General features: G+C 57.4%; 1 protein-coding gene across 1 annotated transcript; it reads right to left on the bottom strand.

Annotated features, from left to right (window-relative positions):
* Positions 1-555: 555 nt before the first annotated feature.
* Positions 556-23,433, bottom strand: ADGRA1 (adhesion G protein-coupled receptor A1). Its single transcript, XM_036335725.1, has 7 exons — positions 23,120-23,433; positions 22,245-22,451; positions 17,171-17,298; positions 16,063-16,186; positions 11,835-11,980; positions 5,603-5,701; positions 556-4,761 (listed from the first exon to the last, which is right to left on the bottom strand). The coding sequence occupies exons 2-7, from the start codon at positions 22,245-22,247 to the stop codon at positions 3,540-3,542; spliced, it is 1,722 nt and encodes a 573-aa protein (XP_036191618.1). The 5' UTR covers positions 22,248-22,451; positions 23,120-23,433; the 3' UTR covers positions 556-3,539.
* Positions 23,434-23,834: the final 401 nt, after the last annotated feature.

Here is a 23,834-nt window from a genome sequence, read left to right as displayed (position 1 = left end):
AGCCATTTACAGAAAACATAGAAACGCATTTTTCTTTACTAGTCGGAAATCCTCATCGTGACATTTTTCATTAAACTCATGATAATCATCCAATTTGGCCCAGAATTTTATTCTATTGTGACATATTTTTATGCTTGAAAGTTTCTATAGATCCCCCATCATTCTTTAAAAAAAAAATCCTTACTTGAGAATATTGTTCTTTTTAAAAAAATTGACTTTAGAGAGAGAGGATGGGGGAGAGAGAAAAAGAGAGGGGGAGAGCGAGAGAGAGAGAGAAGAGAGAGAAAGAGGAGCATGGATGTGAGAGAACATTATCCTTTGCCTCCATATGTGCCCTGACTGGAGGTCGAATCCACTACCTAGGTATGCACCCTGACCAGGAATTGAACCCGCAACCTTTTGGTATATGGGACGATGTTGCAGCCAACTGAGCCACCCAGCCAGGGTCCCCATCACACTTTTTGGAAACAAATACACATGTAAGTTTTAATAAATTGAATATTTAATAAATAACTTTAAAACTATTTTTTTTTTGTTTCTAATGACCATTTGACTCATTTTACATGATCAAGGTCTTTGGGTGCAGTCAGTTAGAGATGGGAACACAGGACAGTAGCCCACTGACCTGCTGCTGCCCGGGAGCCAGAGCTCTGGCCGGGCTCACAAGGCCTTCCCTGGGGACCCCTGGTGCTTCTGCAGGACTCGGGGGCTCCTGCAGGGGTGAGGGGTGAGGTCACCGTGGACATGGGTCCCCAGTCCAGTTGATGCTTGAACCCCCGACCACAGGAAGTGGGGACCCTCTGGTAGCCAGGGCTGGCCCCCAAAGTCACCACGTGGGTGTGGCTGGAGCTATGAGAGGAGTCATCTGCTGCTGGTGCAGAGACAGTGTCGACATTTATGCAGTTTGAGATGGAATAAATTTACGATGTTACCCTGGATGCGTTCCACCCTGGGGACCGTGGGGACATGGCAGCGGCCGGCGGTTCCCTGGGACACCCCAGGTGAGGGAAGCCATGGGCAGGACACCACAAGGCTGACACCTGCCAGCTGGTGGGTGTGAAGGCAGCAGGGATGGTGGAGGACTGTGGGTGCCGTTACCCAGAGGGGCTCTGGACAGGCCCCCTTTGCTGCACCTTCCCCGTCAGTGCGCAGGGGTTTCTGGTCCTCGAACTGCTGTGTGACCTCTGTGACATCAGGCAACGCCTTTGGATCCACAGCCTGGCGGGGCTGCTGCCTGGCGCCCTTGGAGGACTGTCCCTCAGGTGGTTCTTTCTGTCACATGTGCCTGCATGTCCACAGTCCCATCCAGCACCCCTCCCTCCTGGCCACAGACTCATCCTGTCACCAACCCCCATGGTTGTTGGTCATCCTTTTGCTGAGATGGACGCAGCAGCGTGGGTCATGGCTGAGGGATGCGCCTCTTATGCCCCTTCCTGCTCCACGTGCCCCCGAATGGCCAGAGCACTCCGCTTTGACTTTTTAACTCTCTGAAGAGCACACACACGCATGCACACTCATCTCATGTACACAAGCACACACACTCATATACACACATGCACACTCTCATGTAGCATGCACACACATGCACTCTTACTGCATACACGCAATACAACTCCGGCACCACACCCACTCACTAATGCACACACACCTACATGAACTCACACATGTGCACAGCTATCCAAGGTACAAACATACAGCACACATGTAAGCACATTCACACCCTTGTGGAAGCTCACTCCACACGGAGCGCCTGACTGCAGCGTGCGGTGCCCTTCTGTGCTCCGGAAACAGCACGTGCCAGTGGGCCATGTCACAACACGGCTCCCCCCTGGGCTCAGGAGGCCGTGTCCATCCTGAAGCCCTCGAGGTTTATTTAGTGCTGAGCATCGTTGGTTTAGATGATGAGATGCTCTCTGTTCTGCCAGGGCTGCTGAGGTGGGAGGGATGCTGGGTCCCCACAGGGGCGGGCCAGGGAAGAACGGCCCTGCCCCAAGCACCAGGGCACAGACAAGGCCTTGCAGGCCGGTGGGCCGCCCTCCTCCAGGGTCAGAGACGCACGTGGATGCCAGTAACCAGCCTCACGAAGGGCGAACAATGTGAAACACTGTATTTTGCCTGACGGTTCTGCATCTACAGTGTGTACACAGCACAGCGTCGGGTCTCGGTTCATGTCAGCAACAGAAGCAGGTGAACAGGCAGACAGTGATGGAGACAGGAGCCGCCCGGAGGTCATCTGGTTGCCTGTCTGGTGGGCCTGTGAGACGCACGGGGTTGGTGGCAGGTACGGACACTGTGGTAAGCTACAGCTTCACTGTCAGGAATCCCGGGAAGTGAGGCTCCTCGCGCTCAGATACTGAGCGTGGGACCTGGGGCACCTGACACACTCCTCGTCTCTCCCAGTGGGTGCGAAGGAAGGAGCCGCTCCGGGGGACATCCTCCCGCCTAGACCGCAGAGCACACGGGCGAGTCGCACCATGACAGCCGAGCAGACCACTGGTCACCTGACTACCCTGCCTGTGCGCGATGTGCCATGTGCATGTTGGTGGTGATGTGCGCACAGGGATAGTGTACTGTGCACGGGTGGGTGAACATGTGATGCACACACGTGGCATGTACATGTGTGGCGCACACACACAGGTGTGTGTGTGTGTGTGTGTGTGTGTATACATGTCACAGTTCCAAGGGGAGGAAGGGAGGGACGGTTGTGCACGGCCTCACACGCACGTCACATCCTTCTGGGCATCCAGGCTTCTGCCCCTGTGAGGACCCACTGACCCCAGCCATGGGATGGGGCACTTCTGTCCTCTGAGTCAGGGCTTTGTGCCCAGACGTTCATGGAAATGCCAGCTCCTTCTCTTTGCGGGGCAGGGAACTTTATTTTTCCCAAATTCCCATGTTGGGGCGGGATCTAGTCCTGACAGCGGCTGGCTTAGGAAATGGAATATTTGTTAAAGGACAGTTGGGCTTTTGCAGAGCCGTGGGGCCCCCTCCACCCCCCTGAAGGCCACGTGCTCCCAGAGCACAGCTGGGTGCCCCGCGTCTGTGAGGCCCTCAGCCTGCGGGGCTGGGGCTGCATTCAGGGTGGGGGCTGAGGTGGAGATGGCATGGGCGTCGGCTCAGACGTGGGGCCCAGGTTCAGAGTGCACTGGGCTGGCCAGCAGGCTGCCCGCCCCTGGAACAAGACTGAACACACACATTGAACACGAGAAAGATCAGTGTGCCTCCTGCCGTGGCCATCACAGGCGGGCAGGCCCCCACACGGAGGCCGGTTCCTCTGCCTGCTGCATGGCTGGGCTGCCCGGGGACGGGCGCTTCGGGTCCACGAGGGGTGACTGTGGGCACGACAACTTGTCTGACCTGGGGGTTCGGGGAGGCAATGTGGCCCAAAGCGTCTTCCCACTTGAGTCCTTCATAACCAGAGGTCAGCGGGGGTGCCAGTCGCTTCTGAGCGGCTCTGTCACTTGGTGACCCTGCCGGCCTCACGGGGGAGAGGGTCCCTGCTCTGCTCTGACGCTCGCCCGGGGTGGGTGGCACGGCGGCTACACAGTCGTCTCATTCTTCCAGGGCCCCGTTCGGATGTTGCCTGTGCTGTCGGCACCGTAAGGCACGGCTTCGCACACGTCGCCCTTGAGCAACCCGTTCTGGCCAGGGCCCCCAAAGGGCAGGGACTGTGTCCTCTGGAGCATCTCAAAGTGGGCGGGGCCACGGCCTGCCTCCCTGCCGGGCCGTGGGGTGCAGCCGTAGAGTGTGGGGCTGACGTTGCCACTCTCGGGCTGGCTGACCAAGGGGAAGGGGTCGCCCTGGGCGCAGCAGGCCAGCGTGTGCCTCCCCACCGGGCCCTCGAGCGAGCTGGCGGGGCTGTCTGTGCGTGAGCTGTGGGGGCTGCCGTCCAGGCTGGACGGGATGTGGTAGGCGTACTCCTGCTCGGCCGCGGCCGCCCTGTGCCGGCTGAAGTAGCGAGGCTTAGTTCTGCCCTGGAGGCACCGGTGCAGGTGCAGGTCGTGCCCAAACGCGTCCTCCTCATGCAGGTGGACATGGGCCATGTCCTCCATCAGCTGCTCACAGTGCATTTTGGCACAGCAGGGCGTGGCCGGCGACAGGCAGCTGACGTGGCTCTGGGAGGCCTGCAGGTTGGTCATCTTGCAGTGGCTGGCCGGCGGGTGCCCAAAACCCCGTGGCTTGCCAACACAAGGCGAGTCCTGCAGGCAGGTGGCGTGCCCCAGTGCGTCCCCATTGGCGTCGAGCGTGTGGTGGGCACTGAGCCCCGAGGCCTGGGTGTCCCGGCGGGAAGGGCAGCACGACCACCAGCAGTGCCACACGTCGTCCCGCTTGGCGCAGTGGTGGATGAGCACGAAGAGCCCCAACGTCACGCAGAAGGCGCCGTACAGGCAGCTGAAGACCATGTCCAGGAAGTGGCCCTGTGACACGGCCAGGGCCCCGAAGGTCCACGTGGCCGTGAACAGGAAGAGCGTGAAGGCGGTGGCCCGCAGCTGGGCCTTGAGCGAGTGCTCGTTCTGCAGCAGCGAGGCGGCCAGGGAGGCACAGGTGGGCGCCATGCCTGGGGGGGCCCTGGGGCTGTGGCCGGCCTCCAGCCCCGTCAACCGGTGCTGCTCGTCCGTCCGCTCCCTGAGCTCGTACCGGCGCTCCGGGTGACGCCGCAGCTGGACGTAGGTGCCCAGGAAGTACACGCAGGTGACCAGGGCGATGAAGGCCGCCGGCCCGTAGAACGCGCCCAGGCTGGGCTCCCAGGCCATCCAGCAGCTGCGGGAGGAGAGCAGGAGGAGGAGGAGCTGGTGAGGGTGTGGGGGACGGGGGGAGACAGCTCCAGGACCCCGAGGGTCTGCTGAGGGCTGTGCTGGGACCCGAGCCCAGTGTGGCACTGCTGTGAATGTGGGGGAGAGACTGGCCTCCCGGGGTCAGGCAGGTTGGCTGTGGGGAGAGCCCAGTGCTGACTGTGCTGCCTGCACCTGAGGTGCCCGTGGAAGTCATTGCTGGGCATGGCCAACGGGTGGCCTCATGGTCAGGTGATGGGCAAGGGACCCCATCCCACCCACCAGGGCCAGTCTGATGCACTCAGGCTGCTTCGGAGGGCCAAGATCGGGGAGTGTCCCAGGGCACTGGAGCCTGCAGAGCTGGGGGTGGGCGTCCTGTGTGGAGTGAGAGTGGGGAGGGTCGGTGAGGTTCCCTGGCCTGGACAGGGTAGGGAGGGCCTGCGGAGTCTGACCCAGCTCCTGCGCACAGCTGGGTCCACTCTGCTGGCCTTGGCCTGCTGCCCAGGTGTTATTGGTCCCCCAGGCCTCTCCCATCTCCACGAACTGGCCCTCGGTCCCCAGGGGGAAACTGGGTCCGTTGGGGAGGAGGACAGCTTTGGGCGACCAGGCTTTGTGCTGGCAACTCATGGACACCTGGGGACAGTCTGGGCAGCCAGGACCCCTGCCCTGCATGGCCTCAGCAAGGCCGCGCCTCATTCCCGGGCTGTGGCAGTCTGTCGTCTATGAGTGTCTGTGACCAGAGAAGGTGCTGGCTGCCGCTGGGCACCTGCAGCCAGGGCAACTGGAGCCTCGTCAAGGGCCACCCTCAGCCCCTCGGTGCTTGTACTCACTATGCCGACTCCTCGCCCTCCGTCCCGTAATTCCTGATGTTCGTGGCGGCCGTGACTCCGCAGATGATGAAAGGAACCCCTCCACTGACGAGGTAGAACCTGCCGGAGAGCAGGAGGTCGCTCACTGCCCTTTGAACCCAACTGGGTCCCCCAAGGACAGCATCACCTTCAGGGCAAAGTTAGGGAGGGTAGTCCAGGGATCCTGGCCAAGCAGCTGTCAGGCAGGGGCAGCGCCAGCCCCACTGACCAGGCAGCCACTGCCAGGGCCTGGCCCCTCCTCTGCACCCCTCCCCGCACCCCCAGCTCGCTGGCTGCTGCGCCCCTGCAGAGATGGCCCTGGCCAGGCCCCAGCGCCATGTCCCCCAAGAGGAGACTGACACGGGTCCTAGGTCCTTGGGTGGGAGCAGGATGCCCCTGCCTCTGGTCACTGGTGGTGACCCCTGAGGACTTTGCCTCCCAGAATTCTATACCCAGAAACACACCCTTCAGAACGCAGGAGAAATAAAGACAGATTGTAATAAAAATAAAACTAAGTGTCCCGCTGACTTCAAGAAATGCTAAATGAAGGCCTTCAGGCTGAAGGGTTCTTGTACCCCATGGACACTCGGAGGAAGAAAGAACATAAAAATGCTAAATAGTAGGGTAAGTAGAAAAGATTTTGTTTCCTCTTAACTTCTTTAAAATACATGTGACTGTTTAAAGGAAGAATGCTACCTCTGAGACAGAACTTAGAATACGGAACCAAGAGAGACAGAACTTAGAATACAGACAGAACTTAGAATACGGAACCAAGAGAGTCAGAACTTAGAACACAGAACTTAGAATACAGAACCAAGAGAGACAGAACCTAGGCACAGAACCTACACAGAACGTTCTCTAGAGACAGAAGAACTTCGCCAACTCCGTCTACGCCTTTGGGAACCCCTGGACCCGCTGGGGCTGGACTCCGGCATCTGGCGCCCGAACAGGGACCCCTAGGTAAGCGCCCCGCACTCGGGACGGATCGGACTCCACCATAGGAAGAGGGTGGATAGTCTTCGCCGACTGCGTCCACACCTTTGGGAACCCCTGGAAAAGGATTCCCCTAGACAGAAGAACTTCGCTGGAGAGAACATGGCAAAAGATCCTGCACTGAACCTGACTACAGAAATTGGCAAGAGAACCTGACTAGAACCTGGTGACTGAACCTGGCTGGAGAACCTGGACAGAACCTGGCTGGAGAATCTAGCAAGGGAACATGGCTACAGAACCTGGCTGGAGAACCTAGCAAGAGAACATGGACACAGACCCTGGCAGGAGGTCCTAAGCAGAACTTCGCTGGAGATCCAGACCAGAACTTGGCTGGAGATCCTGGCTGGAGATCCTGGCTAGGCTGCTGATCAACTGAACACTGTCTCTGTGTCATTCCTTCTTCGCCGACTCCATCCACACCTTTGGGGACCCCTGGACCCGCTGGGGCTGGACCCCGGCAGATTCCGGTCAAGGTCATGTACCTTGGTTGCGGGCACAACCCCAGTAGGGAGTGTGCAGGAGGCAGCTGATCGATGTTTCTGTCTCATCGATGTTTCTAACTCTCTATCCCTCTCCCTTCCTCTCTGTAAAAAATCAATAAAATATATATTTTTAAGAATGCTACCTCTGCCTGTGGCATTTATGACACACACGGGGTAATATATACGGTGTCTCCAGCCTAAGGGTGGTGGGAGGGGAGAGGGTCTCCGTCAGTCGCAAGGTTTCTAATGTAGTTTACATGAAATAGTAGAATTTTCACACGGAACAGGCTGTGAAGAGGCCGTGGATTTAAATCCCTGAAGCGACCACAGAAAATTAGTAGGCAAAACACTAAGAGATAAAATAAAGAGTTTAAAAATGTTTAAATAATCCAAGAGGAGGAAATAGAAGAGGAAAGGAAGGACAGAAGGAAAAAAAAAAAGGAAGTAACGCTCAGCCGGTTTGGCTCAGTGGTTGGAGCTTCGGCCATGGACTGAAGGGTCCTGGGTTCTATTTGATCAGGGGCATGTACCTTGGTTGCAGGCTCGATCCCTGGGTGGGATGCAACCAATCAATGTGTCTTTCTCATATTGATGTTTTTCTCTCTCTCTGTCTCTCCCCCTCACTTCCACTCTGTCTAGAAATAAATGGAAAAAATATCATCTGGTGAGGATTAACAACAACAAAAAGTAAAACAGAAAACAAATAGTGAAATGGAGATCTAAATCCAACCAAATGAAAATTTCATTAAATTTTAATGGACTAAAAACTCCAAAGGCAGAGATCATCAGAACTGATTAATAGCAACAAAAAAGCAAGCTATTTACCATCTACAATAGAAGCATTTAAAATATAAAGGCACAGAGAGGTGGAAAGTTAATGGATGGAAAAAGCAGTCCACACAAACCATGACCCCAGGAAGGCTGGAGTGGCTACATTAATAGCAGATAAAGTAGATTTTAAGAGAAAAAGATAAAGAGGGACATTTTGTAATGATGTCAGTGTTAGTTTACTGGAAGTCATGGCAACCATGAATGTGAGTGTGCCTAGGAAAAGATTCAAACTACATGAAGCAAAATGGACAAAATTAAAGGGCAAAACGGACAACTCCAAAATCATAGTTGGTGATTTTAACTCCCCTTCCTTAGCAATTGAGAGAACAAATAGGAAAAAAAAATCAGTAAAGAAACAAGATCTGAACAACAGTATTAATCACTTTGCCCTAATTACTCTTTCTAGAACATCACAACCAATAAATGCATAACATTTATTCTTTTTAAGTGCACATAGTCTGTTCATCATGACAGATGACATCAAGAAACACATCTCAATAAATTTAAAAGGATTGAAAGCATACAGAGTATATTCTCTGATCACCATGAAATTAAGTTGCAAATTAATGACAGTAAGATAACTAGGAAAATCACGACTATCTGGAAATGAAATGATGCACTTCTGCTAGTAAATAATTCATGGATCAAAGGAGAAATCAAAAGGGAATTTAGAAACGATTTTAAACAGAATGAGGAAGAAAATACCATATAAGATTTCTGGGGTGCAGCTAAAGCAGGATTCAGAGGGACATTCATAGCTATGACTGCATCTGTGAGAAAAAAGGAAGGTCTAAAGTTCACTGACCTAAGATTCCAGCTCAGCAAGGCGGAAAAATAAAAAATCAAAGGAAATGGAAAGGAGCAGAGATAAAGAAAAGAAAAAAAGTCCTGGATATAATGTACAGCGCAGCGACGATAGTAACACTGTGCTGTATCTCTGACAGTTGCTAAGAGAGTGGATCTTCAATGTTCTCATCACAAGAGAAAAAGGAGTAACTATGTGGGCGATGGATGTTAACCAGACCTATTGTGGAGATCACAATATACATGACCATTATGTCCTACATCTGAAGCTAATCATTTTATGTCAGTTACACCTCCAGTAGGAAAAAAAGAGACAAAAGTAGTGAAAATTACCAAAGCAGTTGTTCATTTCCTGAAACCATGAACAAAATGACATAGCCTCAGTCGGCTGATGAAGAAAAGAGAGAGAGAGAGAAAAAAGAAAGAAAGAAAGAAAGAAAGAAAGAAAGAAAGAAAGAAAGAAAGAAAGAAAGAAAAGAAAAGGGAGATAACAACTTGCAGCGTCGAGGAGGCAGTTTCCCATCACCCGTCCCACAGGCACCGAAGGAGTCAGAGGGCAGACGGTCCCGACTTAGGATGGTTCTACTTCCGGTTTTCCACCTTTATGATGGCGTGAAAGTGAAACGCATTCAGTAGGAACTGCACTTTGCATTTCTGATCTTTCCCTGGCTGGTGCTATGTGGTGTGATGTTGAGCGGCAGGGTGAGCGGAGGCTGCCGTTAGCCACGTGATCGCGAAGGTAACCAACAGCCCGTTCCCGGCAGCGTGCTGTGTTGCCAGCGTCTTGGGGTTTTGTGTTCTGAGCATCGTCAGGTGGGCTAAGCTAAGCTATGCTGTTCACAGGTTCGGTGTGCTAAATGCATTTTCGGTTCAACAATATTTTCAACGTGTGATGGGTTTACCAGGATGAAACTCCATCGTAATTAGAGGGGCATCTCTATATCATACACAAGTGTATGTGAATGATTTGGCAAAAACAAAACAAAACAAAACAAAACCAACACCCAAAAATCACCAAAACTGAAACAAGAAATAGAAAGTCCGAATACTCTGTGTATAATAGAAGATTGACTTCAATATCCACAGACACCTAACAGAGAGACTCAGGTCCCGTGGGTCACGTCTAAGGAAGGGATGGCCGGGTCTTATGTAGGCTCCTTCAGAAACAAGGGGGGTGGGGTACCCCCTGACACAGTTTGAGATTGGTATCCAAACCAGGCAAGGACATTAAAAATGTAAATTCCCTGACATTCTCCCCCATGAACACAGATACCACATCTCTGGCACGTAGGACTTCACGAAAAGGATTAAACAAGAGTGCGGTGGGGCTCGCTCTGCTCAAGCCTGTGATCGCCATCATTGGCCCCGTGGCCCAGGCCAGACCACAGATGTCCACCTGGCAGCCGGGTGGGGGGAGGGGGGCCACATTGCTAAGCTGTGGAGCTGGGGGACAGTGTGCCCTGGCCCGTTCAGTGCTGTCGCATGCTCTCCTTTCCCGATGGCTGCAGACTGTCCCTGTGGGACCCACATGTTCTCCAGCGAGTGGAGCTCTAGAGGCGGCCGGGCCCTGGGCAGGTTCAGTCCCTCCCGACTCGGGCAGTGTGTCCCACGGGCCACTGCCCACTGGGTGCTGCAGAGGTGCTGACCTGCCCTGCGGCCCAAGCCTTCCTGGCCGTGCGTCCTGCAGGGTGAAGCGCTCAGGGCCCTCCATCACCTCCGACCAGGCCCTCTCTTGCCTTTTTTCTGCTTTTTCCCTGAGTATTCCAGCTCAAGTCACTCCAAGTCCTCAAGCCCTCAGGACAGGGGCTGAGCACAGCTCCTGGGTACAGCACAGGCTCAGACAGCAGAGGGCGCTGGAGGCCTGGGCAGCTATTCTTGCTGCAGCCGCTGGGTGGTGGTCAGAGGTGTGGAGCCTCCTGCCCCCTCCAGTGATCTCTTCCTGGTGGAGGTGGCCCCTCTGCACCAGCCTCACGTGCCCCTGGGCTCCAGCCACGTCCTCAGCAGGGAGGTCTGCACCAGCCTTGGGGGCCCCCAGGTCAGAGCCCCTCTCCTGTGCTCATGTGACATTGGACCCCACTTGGATCTTGGTGGGGTTTCTGTTTTGTTCCCACTGACACAGCCCCTAGCGGAGCCCAGACCCATTAGGACCATGGGCTTCATGCACTCCCTGTCTCCGCACAACCCAGCCAGGAGCTCCCCTGACCGTAGGGTCGGGCAGCCTCCTCCTTCTGTCAGGGCACAGTTTCTAGAAAGAACCAGTGAATCTGCATCTTGATGAAAGTCCAACTACTGCCCGACAGCGTCCTTGGACACACAGGGTGAGGACGTGCAGCCACTTGGGAGGAAGAAAGAGCATGGGGTACTTGCTGACTGGCCATGGGGTCACCGCGGGGCAGCACAGGAGCCAGGGCTGGCCCTGGGCACAGGGACTCTTGGTCTCAGGTCGTGGGGGGGAGGGAGTCTGATCAGTAAGTGGGGTGGGGTGACATTCCCGTGTGAGAACGCAGAGTCAGTCCCTGCTGTGAGCACCGCTGTCCCCTGCAGTGTGTGGACATCCTGAGACAAGCCTTTCACCCGCGACTTCGAAGCTATTCCACCACCGCGGTCTCACTCTGACATCACCGCACGTTCCCTAGGCTGCCCTCCATGGCTCGTGATGATGGTACCTGCCTAGACCGGTAATTAGTCTTCGTGGAGAAAGCTGTGAGTCCGAAGCCACTGAGCCCCAGATGAAAGGCCGGGGCGCAGTCACCGTGAAACCAGCAATTCCAGCAACTGAGCTGCCTCGGTTTCCCCAGCGAATGAGTAGGTATCTTAACTCAGAGACCCATGAATAACTGAGGCCACTTACTGACTCCCCATTGGAGCCGTGTGCACCACGGCCCACCCATGGCGTGGAGCTCAGCAACACTGGACCGACACACTGGCCCAAACCTGCTGGCCAGGCTCTAGCTAGCCCCAGCTCACTCCTGCCCCCGACCCTCCGCCCAGCACCCCCAAACCCTGGCCACATCATCCTAGGGCCCCAAGTTTCCTTGTGAGCCACTTTGCCTAGATCCCAGCATCAGGTGCGGGACTCCCGGAGCCTGGGGGATGGGAGGTACCTGAGCAGGGGCTGCTGGGAGTACGGTGGCTGGTCTGGGCCTGGGCAGGGTGGGACCTTCTTGGTCACCTGCTTGTAGATGTTCCTGGCAGTCACGGCGATCCACAGCATGGTGGAGAGTGTGCAGTAATGCAGCACGATGCCCACCTGGGGGGCGGGGGAGACAGGTCAGTAGCCGCCCGCCAGTGCACTGACCTCCCTGACCTCCCCACTGCACGTCCCAGAGCCGCCCAGCCCTCCCGCTCCCCTGGGTCCTAGGAGGCAGCTCGGCAGTGACAAGAAACGAGGCTGCCGGAGGCCCCAGGGTCCTTGGTTCCAGCAACACTGCTCTTCACAGGGGTCTCTGAGCTCAAGGGAGATGCCTGGGCTGCAAAGAAGCCTTGCAGGTATGTTAGCCCAAAGCAGCTTGGCTGTCCTGCAGAGGGACCGGCTGGGAGCCCGTGAGCCTCTGGGTGTGGTCCACCTGGGGCCGGCTACAGGGCATCTGTGAGCAGCACGCACACCATCCTGCACATGGGCCTGTGTGCACGGGTCCCTGTGGTGGGTGTGGCCCAGGCAGGTACTCGGAGAGCTCCAGGTGCTGGGCCCTCCCCACACAGGAGCCCACGGGTGAGGTGGTGTGGTGCGCAGCAGGGGTCTCCCAGATGCCAGTGTTTCTGGCACTGCTGGTGAGATCAGCACCTTCTGGGTCAGACGCTCAAGTCCGCTCCCTGTCAGTCGGAGTTGCTTGTTGCTATGGAAACAGAGCCAGGTTCCTCCCATTGCCAGCACTTACTGCATGAGCTAATCACGCAATCCACGCTCTGTCTCCACCCGGTTCTAGAGAAGGAGGTTACCTTTGAAGTAATAACCTGACACTTCGCACTGACAAGTAAAATACGGCTATAATGGGAGAGGACATAAATGTTTAAGGAACACAGAGATTCTCTGAGTAAAGCTAGCATTGCACCATCATAATGATTTATCAAGTGCAGCGTTCAGTTTTACTTATGAGAAAACTCTATAATAATTGATGAGAACATCGAGGAGGCGGGTAAATCCCAGAATTGTATTTAGGGTTTGGGATGGGCTCCTGCACGTGGGTGAGTCCAGCCTTTTCCTCGGCCTGCCCTCCATTGGCTTCAGCTGCGTCCTACGCACAGGGCCTTACCCCACCTGGCAGGCGGGGGAGGCGCTGGGAAGCCAGGGGACCAGCTCGGCAGCAGGAGATGCAGGGTGGGGAGTCACGTCACCTGGCCCTCAACTGAAGGACAGTCTGACTTTCTTTTCGGGAAGAAACGGAGACACGTCCTCAGGGGCGAGGAGGGCAGGGAGCACCCAGAGCTGGGAGGTGAGTGCGGAGGAGGAGGTGGGGGTGAGCCTCATCCTGACCGCATGTGGGGGGATTTTATGAGCCTGTAGACGGCAGAACTCTGTCTTCCAAACACCGACTCAGACTGGACACATGGAGAGGTCACGGGGACGCCGCCCTGGCTCTCAGACAGCCGCCTACCGCCTCCCCACGCTTCTGGGCCCAGGGCAGCCCTGACGCACATCTATTATGTGAGGACAACGCTGGCCGTCTGTCTGTGATCATGATGTCACTTTGTACTTTAATGAGGCGCATGGTCATTTTTTGTTGCCATGACAACCGGCTGTTCTCTCTGCCATTCGGAGCTTGGACCACTTCTCATACATCACTCACTGTCACCCAGAGCGACACTGGTCAGGGAAGGCTGGCCGGAGGGTCCTGTGTCGGGCACCAGGGTCGTGTGTAGGTGTCACTGGTCAAGGTGGGGGCCAGCCTGGCTGCCTATAATGAATTGGCTCATGTAATTAGGGAGCCCGCAGAAGCCCCAGGTCTGCAGTGGGCAAGCTGGAGACCCAGGAGAACGGCGATGTAATTCAGCCTGTGTCTGCATCTGAAGGCCCGAGACCGAGGTCTTTCTCACTCAGACTTCTACTCTATTCAGACCCCAGCAATTGGACGAGGCCACCGATACCACGGACGGCCCTCCACTCCACTCGCCTCATCCCAAACACCGTCCCAGACACACCCAGAATCATGTGTGACATGTCTGGGTGCCCAGGAACCCATCAAAGGGACACATGAAGTAGCCATCACCTCTCCCTGTGCCTCCTGGTCTCCTGCGGTGAGTGGAGGAGGGACCCCAGCCAGGAGAGCCTGGCCTCGCCTCTGCTCTGCATCTCGTTTTCCCTGACACGCCGGGCAGGTTACTGCTGTCTACACGCCACTGGAAGGCAGGTCCACACAGCGGGGGAACCGGTAGGTTTGATTTCAGCTGCACCCACAGCACCCACAGGCACCCAGTGCATTTTTGTGAATGAATGAGTGAATGAGTGAATGAATGAATGATGCCCTGATACCTTCCGGCAAGGTAGGGGGGAGATCAGGACAGCATCTGCTGAGGAGCGCAGGGCTGGCTGCCTCTGCTGGGGCCCCAAGGTTGTCACTACGAGAGAATCGAGTGTTTCTCACACTAACAGGATTTCTACAGGTCTTACCTCTGTGGATGTTTCTAGGTCACATCTGCCCCCACTTACCGTGCACCCTGGCCAGGCCTCTGGGTGCCATGTGGGTGGCTAGCAGACACAGATGGCTCCCAGATTTTGGGGGGGCAAGGGCTCCCCAGTACCATGATTACTGGGCCTCTGAGGGGGTGGGGGTGGCCGTACCACCGTGATTCTGGCGGCTCCTCGTCACTGGGCCCGGCTTGTGGCGCTCGCGTGGAGAAGTGCGGACATAGAGGTAACAATCCGTGCCTCGCGTCTGGATGGCTCCGCTCCCCGGTAGCATTGCAGGCGGAGCGTAAATTGGATTTCCCGGGGCGCTCGCCTCAGCGGTTTCCACGCTGTGGAAAGGCGAGAGGAGGCGGGCCTGCCCCTCATTGTGCTGTTCGCGTTTGTGCTGGGCGGCTCATCTTGACAGAGTCACAGAAAAGTGGTGTCTCTTTCACCAGGAGCCTAGGGGCTGGGCCCGGGGTGTCAGGGCTCTGGAGCAGGTGCTTCTCTCATGGGCCTGATGCCTCCCTTGTGTGCAGGTGGGTGTGGAGAACGAGAGCTAACAGCCCGATTATTCCCTGAGGTACCCCTGTGGGAGCAGCATCTCACCTATGGGTCCCCAGGGTGAGTCTGTGCATGTGGACAGGTCACCTCGTGTGGACAGACAGCCACCGAGGTCAGCGCCAGTGCACCAGGTCCCAGGTGGCGAGGCTGTGGCAGCACAGCCATCGATGAATGGCTTCACAGCAACCAAGGCTGTAAGGAGAGCAGCGGGACATCCCCGTGGGTGCTGCTGCCAGAGCTCCCTCCACGTGGCCCGGGCGGTGTGCCCACGAAGTGACAGAACCGAAGGGGTGGTCCTTGGAGGGATGCTCTGTGGGTTGGGAAAGGGCCTTTTCCGAGCCGTGTCAGGAGCCGAAGGGTCGTTTAAGTTTTTCCCTTTTTACCCGAGAGGGGGCAGGGCAAACTCCTCTGTGGCCTCCACAGGTGTCTCTGTGGCCTGGACTCCGTGGCAGCCCACTGGTGACAGTTTCTGCTGCCTGATTATGAGTCTTGGCATTAGCATCCTGGGATTCTTACTTGGATGGGGAAGCGGGTGGCTTGTCCCCTGCTCCTGCCCACCAGCCTCTGCAGGGCAGGTCCCTGCTCCTGGACAAGCCCTGTTTGTGGGACAGTGGACTTCTCATCAGCCTGTCGCCACCACAGGCCTCAGAGCAAATTGGTCCAAGTGAAAAATACATCCTATATATTAAAAGCCCAATATGTAAATCGACCAAATGGCAGAACGACCGGTCGCTATGATGCGCACTGACCACCAGGGGGCAGATGTTCAACGCAGGGCTCACGGCTGGCAAGTGCAGCTCTCCTGCCTCCGCAGCAGCGCTAAGGAGCAGCCAGCCGAGCGGTAAGGAGTACTGAGCGGTAAGGAGTGAGGGCTCCCAGACTGGGAGAGGGTGCAGGCTGGGCTGAGGGACCCCCCCCGCCACACACACACAAATTTCATGCATTGGGCCTCTAGTTATTTATATTATGGAATACGGAGCAAAGTAACTAGACTCACCTGGGTCTGCAACACGGACACACTGGACGCTGGACCATTCCTTTCATGCGAAACACCCGAACAGATACTCAAATATGATTCCATACACAAGACAATGATCACAAACTTCCCCTTTGGCCGGAGAGGTGATGAACCCTAAGGAAGACGCAGGTGAAGGAAGACTCACCGCCTGGCACAGGATGGGGTACTTGGTGCGGTTGATGCCCCCGGCGAACACGGTGAAGGTCAGGGCTGCGTGCAGGCAGAAGTTCAGGAGCGTGTGCCTGCCCTTGCGGCTGATCCGGATGGCGCTGGGGAAACACAGGTGTGTCGTCAGGAACCTGCCCCTCAGCAGAAAGGACGTGAGCCCTTCACCTGCGTCTGTCCATGTGGGAACCAGGAAGACCGCTGGGCAGAGAGACACACCCCAAGGACCAGATCAAGGGAAAGACGGACAGACCGTGCGGAGTCCACCCTCAGTGTGTGGCTGGTGGGGTTCGGTGTTAAACCACCCTGGAGCACGAGGCCTGGAAGGGTTTTTGAGAAATCTCTTATAACCTTGAAAGGAGGCTGTGACAGTGACCAACTACACGGCGACCCCTGTCGCCATGTGGGCACTGGACTCGGACGCTGCCTATGGCTGTGCCCACACCTCATCCCTGGCTACGGCCACGACTGAGATTCCCTAGCTATGCTGACAGCTGTGCCTGTGGCCACAGCCCTCCGTGGCCGTGTTCCCACCCCACGTCTCTTCCCATGACGGTGGTTCTGTGGTTATGAGACGGCCCAGGCTTTGCCCATGACTCGCCTTGTGGGCTGACCCCTGACCATGGCCGACACTCCTCCTCACATTCCCCAGGGCATCCTCGAGTGATGGGGACACAGCCAGGTCGTCTCCTCACTCCCAGGCAGAGGAAACCAGCTCAGAAGAGACCTGACTAGAGTCTCCTTTCTAGAAAAAAAATGCAGACGTGCCTGAGGGTCTGCCGGCTGCTCCAACTTCCCAAGGACATGGGCCCTCGGGTGCCTGAGCAGACGCTGTGCTGTTGGAGGAAGAACTTACTTCACCGGATTTGATAAGAACATGGACACGGGGGATGGAGGGGCATGGCTGTCCCTGACCGTTGGCGAACCTCGGTCACCCCCAGGGCCACCCAGGCGGGGCAGGCTCCAGCTGGCCGGCCATCTGTGAAGTGCCTTCCAGGGACTTCTTGCTCCGTGAAGGTAGGAGGTCTCACTTTGGGGTTTGCTCTAGGCGGGGAGGCGGGGCGTCTCAGGACAGAGTAGGGCCTCACCTCTGGTGCATGAGGTAGGTGATGACGGAGGCGAGGAGGCAGAGCAGCATGACGGCCGTGCAGGCGTACACCACGGGGTGCAGGAACTCCCCTGGGTGCTGGGGCAGGGAGAGGACACTCTTCAAATCCTGGAAGGAACACAGAGCAGACCCAGGTGAGCGACGCGGCTGAGAACCTGTGCATGTGGCAGAGCCACGGGGGCTCTCCCCGAGCCCAGCCCCTCCCTGCAAGTCCCTGGTGGCATTCTCTGAATCAGGGGACATTTGCCGGGTCTCAGCAGAAGGAGGCACCCTGCCAGGGAAGACCTGCTCAGAAGGTGGAGCCACGCCTCATGGGCTGCCCACGAGTGGCTTCACCCTGTAGGGGCGGCCCAGCTGGCCGTCTTCATGGGGCCCCGACAGCCCTTGGTGGGTTTCCCCGTGACTGATCCCATCAGCTGCTGCCTTGACAGCAGAGAGACCTCACATAAAAGCCAGTGGATGCCAGGGGGACTCTTCATGGCCTCACCACCAAGGGACCTGGTTGGCAATTGAGGCCAGAAATAGTGCCCTGGCCCAGAATAAGATGATGACCAGACATGACAGAGGGAGGGTGCTATGACACTCCACAGACCACGGCCGGACACCACGGTGGCACCCACGCTTTGGTCCGCAATGTCCATAGACTGGACGTCTGAAGGGCAGGTGTGCACATGCACAGAACAGCAATGACTCCCATCAGCCTGGCATGGGCTCCAGCAGGACACATGCTGTGCCCTTGTCCAAATCCCCACTAAACTGTGAGCTCAGGAATAAGGCGGCCAAGAGGTGCCAGCCTCAAGGTGACAGGGACACCCCGGCTGCAGCAGCGGCACTACTCAAGATGCAGAGACATTTCGTGAGGGTGCGCCCAGGCTGGGTTCACAGGCTGGAGGTCACCCCGCCCTCGGGCACTTCCCCCTCCTCTGAGCGCCCAGGGTTGAGGGTCCCCTGGCGCTGAGGACTGACCCCAAGCAGCGGCAGCCACAGTGGGTGTTTATAAGAAACAATCAGTTCCCTTTGGCCTCCTCTTTTTTCCTTTCTCCAAATCAGAGTTCTCAACAGTGCCTTTCTACATTTTTAGAGGTGACATTTAAAATTCAAAGTAGGCAATGCAAAACGGAGACATACTTTATATTTTAAAGTTCACACATGTACAAGTTCCTCTTGGAGGAATCGACTTTGCAAGCGTTCCACAAGCAGGTCCTGACGGTTGTTGGTATGTGGTCAACAGAGCTGGACCGACGTCCCTGGACAAGTCCCCCTAGGCCAGGGCCCCAGCAGTGCCCTTTGGACCAGCAACCATGGGCGGAGCCCCGACCTCACAGCAGAAAGGCTAGGGAGCCCCGAGGGGAGGATGAGGGACCCCACCCTCTCACCCCCATGGCAGAGGGAGCTGTGATTCCTGGTCACTTCTGGGCCTGCAGGGCCAGGAGCTGTCTCCTCCGAGGCTACCGGCTTGCATCCTCCCAGGCGGCCTCTTTTCTCTGTGGAGCTCAGGCCTGGACTGTGGGTTTGTTTGCTTTCCCATTTCTCGAGGCATGAGTTCCTTTTACATTATATTATTCTTAGTTGCGTGTGTCCTTTTGGTATGTTCTGCAAACCAAATAAATCAGGACGTTAAGAGCAAGAGGAAAGGAGGAGGGAGTCAGTCAGGTCGCGTGCCACTTGTCTGATCAAAACATCACCCTTTAGTGGAGAGTGACACGTGCCCAAGGGGCCTGTGCCAGCCGCGGACGCAGACCTATGTGTGTGCAGACCGTGTGCGCGCCCCGTCCTCTCGGCGAGGCGTCCACAGGCCGGGGGCATGTGGGACGTCCTTCCTTGTGGTTCTGTTCCGACTGAGGCTGATTTCATTAGCGCCTGCTGTCCCTTGTCGCCTTTTTAATGATAATTGCATCTTATTGATCTGTCAACCTTTCATCAAAGTGTTCCCGGGGGAGAGGCAGAGGAAAAAGATAAGTAATTTATTCATTCGGAGCACAAATTACCCTAATTGGACGTTGCATTTACATGTTTGTTACGTTTCCTTTTGGAGGCGTGTGGGCTGGTCGGCTTCAGAGAGCTTCGGAGAGAACAGTGGGAAGCGTCTCGGGGACGCGCCTTCTGTCTGGGCGTCACTGCTTAAGGGGGTGACACTCCAGTTGCGGACTGGAGGCTGTGTCAGGAGTGTTTAGAAGTGTAAATAGCGGACAGAATTGAAAGCACAAATGGAGAGCACTCACTGAAGCCAAGTGTCTGCAGCATCCACACTGCTCTTCTAGGCGAGGCTGGAGGTGCCGGCCTGTGGGCGGGGTGGGGTGGGGTGGGGGGGAGGTTCCTGGGCTTGGCCTGGAGGATGCGTTTGGAGTGGGAGCGACCCCCTGCACCTGCTGACCGACTGGCGACTGGGCGGCTGAGCGCTGGGAGCGTCCTGAGCGGCCCTGGGCCCAGGTCCTCGGCTCAGACAACCGGCGGTTCCCTCCCTGTTGGCCTCCCGAGCACCCTGCCTGGTGTCTACCCCGATCTCTTTGGGGGTTTTAATTCCCTTGTTTGAATGTGGGGTACAACTGTGGGGGGGGAAGGGCATTGTGAGCGTGCCGCGTGTCTCTACTCCAAGCCCGGCCGGGGCGGGACTGGCCTCTCGCCCTGTCCTGGCTTCAGGGCTCTTCGGGACGTCCCCGAGCACGCTCCAAGGACACTGATTCCAGCCCTGAATTCAGAGCATGTGGGGGGCTCCGCTGGGGTGTGCCTGAGAGCCCCAGCCCTCCTGTTGTGGCGCCTCCTGGGCCAGGACCATCCCGAATGACCGAGTGGCCTTTGTGCCACTGGAACCTGCAGGTCAGTGATGGGAGCTCACCCCCCGCACGACCTGATGCTACTGTGACTGGAGGCGCCAGCAGGCGGCTGGACCACCCATGCCAGGCCTCTTCCTGCAGCCGCTGTCGCCCAGAGCGCAGGGGCTGAGACCTCAGAGCCCTCCGCCGGGCCACCGACCCTGCTCCTCCTGTGGCTCCTCTGGAAGGAGACAGACAGTGCAAAGGTTTGGACAACCTTTTACTCTACTTCCAAAGCCGGCCACTTTGTTCCCTGAGGAGAGGCGGTCCCCTAGCTCAGGGTGAAGGTCACCGAAGATTGTAGGAGACAAAGTAATGAGCACGTGGAACCTGCTTGCATTGGGATCCCAACTGCAGCAGCCAGGGACAGGCCAGCCCACGTCTGCTTCGTGGACTAGCAGTTGTGATGAAGATGTGGGGTGGCGGCAGCCTGGGCTTCAGGTGCCAGACGCAGGCCTCCCAGGGGCAGCACCTGGGTATTCAGACCCTGTCTGAGCGCTGGACAGACAGCAGCACCTCCTGGCACCATTCTGAAAGGAGGCGTGGCCCCAGGAAGCCTGCCCAGAGACGCCTGGAACTCAGTGCCATTGAACTTCAGTGTGTGGCCGAGGAAATATGGGATCCAGGAGGCAGCCTGATGCCCGCAGGTGTTAGGGAGGCCCGGGCCCCACAGGAGCTGCACTTGTGGCCAGAGGGCGGCAGCCTGGGGCAGACGGGGCAGGCCGCCCTGCTGCTGGGCCTTCAGGCTTCCCTCCGATGCCCCGAGCCACAGGATGAGCCTGCCGCCGTCTGCACCACAGGCTCAGACACACACAGAAAAGTGCTCTCACCTGAACTGTGCCCCTGCATGTGAGGCCGGGCATTCTCCTTTCAGAAACTCTCTCCAGTGTAAGTGTTATTTATTAAGACAAAACCCCAACAAACTGCTGAAACACAATCGCTGTGGGCAAGGCTAACCGGGTGGTTTTCAGTGTTGGATGGGCCGGCGTTCTGGCTGAGAGCAAGGCACCATGGGCCGACCCCGCCCCTGAAATGGAGAGCGAGTGTATGGAAGGGCCGAAGCATCAGAGAGGAGGCAAAGACAGGCAGCGGTCACCTGTGGCGGCCCTGAAGGGCAGTGCTGGGCACCTGCCAGCTCACCTGCCCTCCACCAGTGACAGGTTCCATTGGCACATGGGGATCTACATTTGAGGAAGGAAAGCTGGGGATGCTGCCACCCGGGAGGCCACAGCCATGTTGGGTGTGGCACCTCCGGGCAACAAGTGAGCTGGTGGGAAGCTGGGGGCCGGGCCAGGCAGCCCGCCTCTCTGAGGAGCAGCCTGTGCCCAAAACACGCAACCTCTCGGCTGTCTGAAAGGCGAGTGCCTGGCGTCCGTCCAGCTTCCGAGGCCCGTGGCAGCCTGGGAGGGAGGCTGAATTCCGGAGAAAAGCATCTCTCTCATTCGGACATTTCTAACGAAGAGAAAATGAACAGGCGACTCAGACTGACCACTCCTGAGGAAGCAGACCACCAGGTCTGCATTTGGGACTCATTGTTGGGGTCAGTGCCACGGCCGCCGCTGGCTGCACTGTCCTCTGGTCATCAGCATTCCCTGCACGTGCTCTGCCGGCTGTCACACACACACACACACACACACACACACACACACACACACTGCATTATTCACTCAGCATCAACCTTCCGGAGTCCAAACTGGCAGCCGCCACAGCGAGGCACACACGCGTCCGCAGGCTGAGCCCCCCACATCCCCGGGCTGCTCACAGCAGCCGCCCCCCTTTGCTGGCGAGAGAAACACCCCCGTGTTTGCTGTACGTGCCGCTGAAGCCCACCCACGTCCCCCTGTGGTCCTGCCAACTTTCTGCAGGCAAGAGGAGGGCAGAGCTGCAGTGGGAGGGGCCCGGGCTGGAGGCCAGGGAAGGTGCTCAGAGGCCCTGGAGCCGACCGGGGTGGGGGCGCGGGGCGGCCGTCTCCTCCACCGATGAAATGATTCAACATTGCGGCATGCCATCAACTAATTAGTATGATCCTCCCGAGCAGCCAGGCAGGCGGCCTGGAAACAAATGGCCACCCCCCGCCTCCAGCCCCCTCCCCCACCCCCAGGACTCTTGGGCACAGGCACAGCGTATGCCTGGCTGCGGGCTAGCTGACCACCTGACGACTCAGTTTCCTGGCTGGGGCCTCTGTGCGCAGGGTGGCCGCCCTCGACGTGGCCCCCCCGGCCCCTGAGCATGTGGACTCACCATGAGCACGTGAAGTCACTGAAGGGTGGGCGCCCCGGATGCAGATGGTGTCCCCGTTAGCCAACTATGTCGCGCCTTTCTCCCCGCCAGCCTCCATGGCCGTCCAGAAGGTCAAGGTCCCAAACAGCCGCCACAGGGTCAAGCCCCAGGCTACGGGCCTCAGGGCGACTCTGGTGGGGCAGGTGAGGGTGGAGAGGCTGCACCCACCTGTGAAGACAGGGCCTGGTCAGGGCAGGGGAGGGTCCCCCTGCCGCCCTCTCCTCCCACAGCCCCAGCACCTCCCAGAGTTGCCCCATCTCGGCTGCTCTCAGCCCAGCCAGCCTGTGGACTCTGACTCCAGCCTCCATCTGCCAGGGGCATGCCGAGGGTCCGGGGACCACCTGGGCTTGGGAGCCTGAGGGGCCCTGGCCAAAGGCACTGGCAGCAGAATGCCCTCCAGGGAGCACTTCCTTCTGCACATTTAAAAAGCAACCCATGCTCGCCACACAGCACAGGAAACTAAACTCACCAAGCTGGATAACAAGTCTGTCCAGCTTAAGTCAAGAGAATCCAGTAAACCTTGAATGCATCTCCTAAAGAACAGCCAGCCCCTGGCAGGTGGATGTAGCTGGACTCAGGGGCTGGCTGTTTGCCCCCCACACAGACACGGATTTTGGCTGTGGCTCGGTGCCCTCAGCTTAACCCAAAGTTATTGGGAATCTGCATTTCCAGGAGCAGGAATCGCCTCACCCGGTTGGCACTGATGCCTGAGAAACGGTGGAGAACGGGCTCTGTGGGCAGCGGGCTCCCACCTTGCCTCCCCCACCTCCTGCCGCTTCCCGGCCCCCAGGTCCACCCACTGCTCAGACCCTGAGACGCGGTACCCAACTTCTCACCTATTTTGGCAAAAACAGCTGGAGGGGCAACAGCACAGTGCCTGTTGCCGAGAAGCCACCGCGAGCTCGCCGTGCAGGGGAGCAGGTCTCCATTCCCGGGGCCCGTGCGCCCCGCTCGCTGGCAGAGTTATCAACAGATTGCAGGACTGCAGCCGGGGACGTGAGTCAGAGCCAGGACGGCAGACATGCAGCGCGATTCTCAGCACGCAGCTTCCAGAACTCGGGCGAGGAACGCCAGCCGCCTCTGCGCTTGCTTCCGCCGGCGACAGCCAGGGAAGAGGACCGGCGGGAAGCAGGAGCCGTAACCATGGGGATGGGGGAGGCGGATGGCGGCGCTGTGGCCGGCTCCCTGCCGCAGGCTGGGAATGGTTCTTCCCGTGCCCATCACACTGCAGAGCCGATTTAAAGAGACAACCGGCCAGGCTTTGCCTTCGCTCCCAGCAGCGTCGGACAACTCACCTGAAAACGTCTCCCTGAACCAAGGCAGGAGGACTGGCGATTTTATTTAAAGAAAAAAGCTCTGTTCGTGGAGGGCTCCACAAACAGAAATGTGACCAGGAAATCGATTTGGGAGGAATTTTCATAGTCCTTGTGTTAAAACATCACGAATCCAAACATGTGCAGACAGAGGTGTACCCACAATGAGTCCTCCCTTAGTGAGTCAGCGATCCTGCTGGTGTGCACAGCCCCACAGCCCCTGCCCCTTCCAGGCCCC

The sequence above is a fragment of the Myotis myotis genome, unplaced genomic scaffold (assembly GCF_014108235.1).
Source record: "Myotis myotis isolate mMyoMyo1 unplaced genomic scaffold, mMyoMyo1.p scaffold_m19_p_15, whole genome shotgun sequence".
Taxonomy (NCBI): domain Eukaryota; kingdom Metazoa; phylum Chordata; class Mammalia; order Chiroptera; family Vespertilionidae; genus Myotis; species Myotis myotis.
Note: the sequence above shows the minus strand (reverse complement) of the source record. Positions and strands in the feature narration are given on the sequence as shown.

Bases quoted from the DNA above. Each gene is read 5' to 3' on its own strand.
- ADGRA1 (XM_036335725.1), bottom strand. The intron at 11,981-16,062 runs GTGAGTCTTCCT...CCCGCCCCCCAG, and splicing joins ACCCCATCCTGTGCCAGGCG to GTGGGCATCGTGCTGCATTA. The intron at 5,702-11,834 runs GTACCTCCCATC...GCTCTCCGGCAG, and splicing joins TCCCAGCAGCCCCTGCTCAG to GTTCTACCTCGTCAGTGGAG.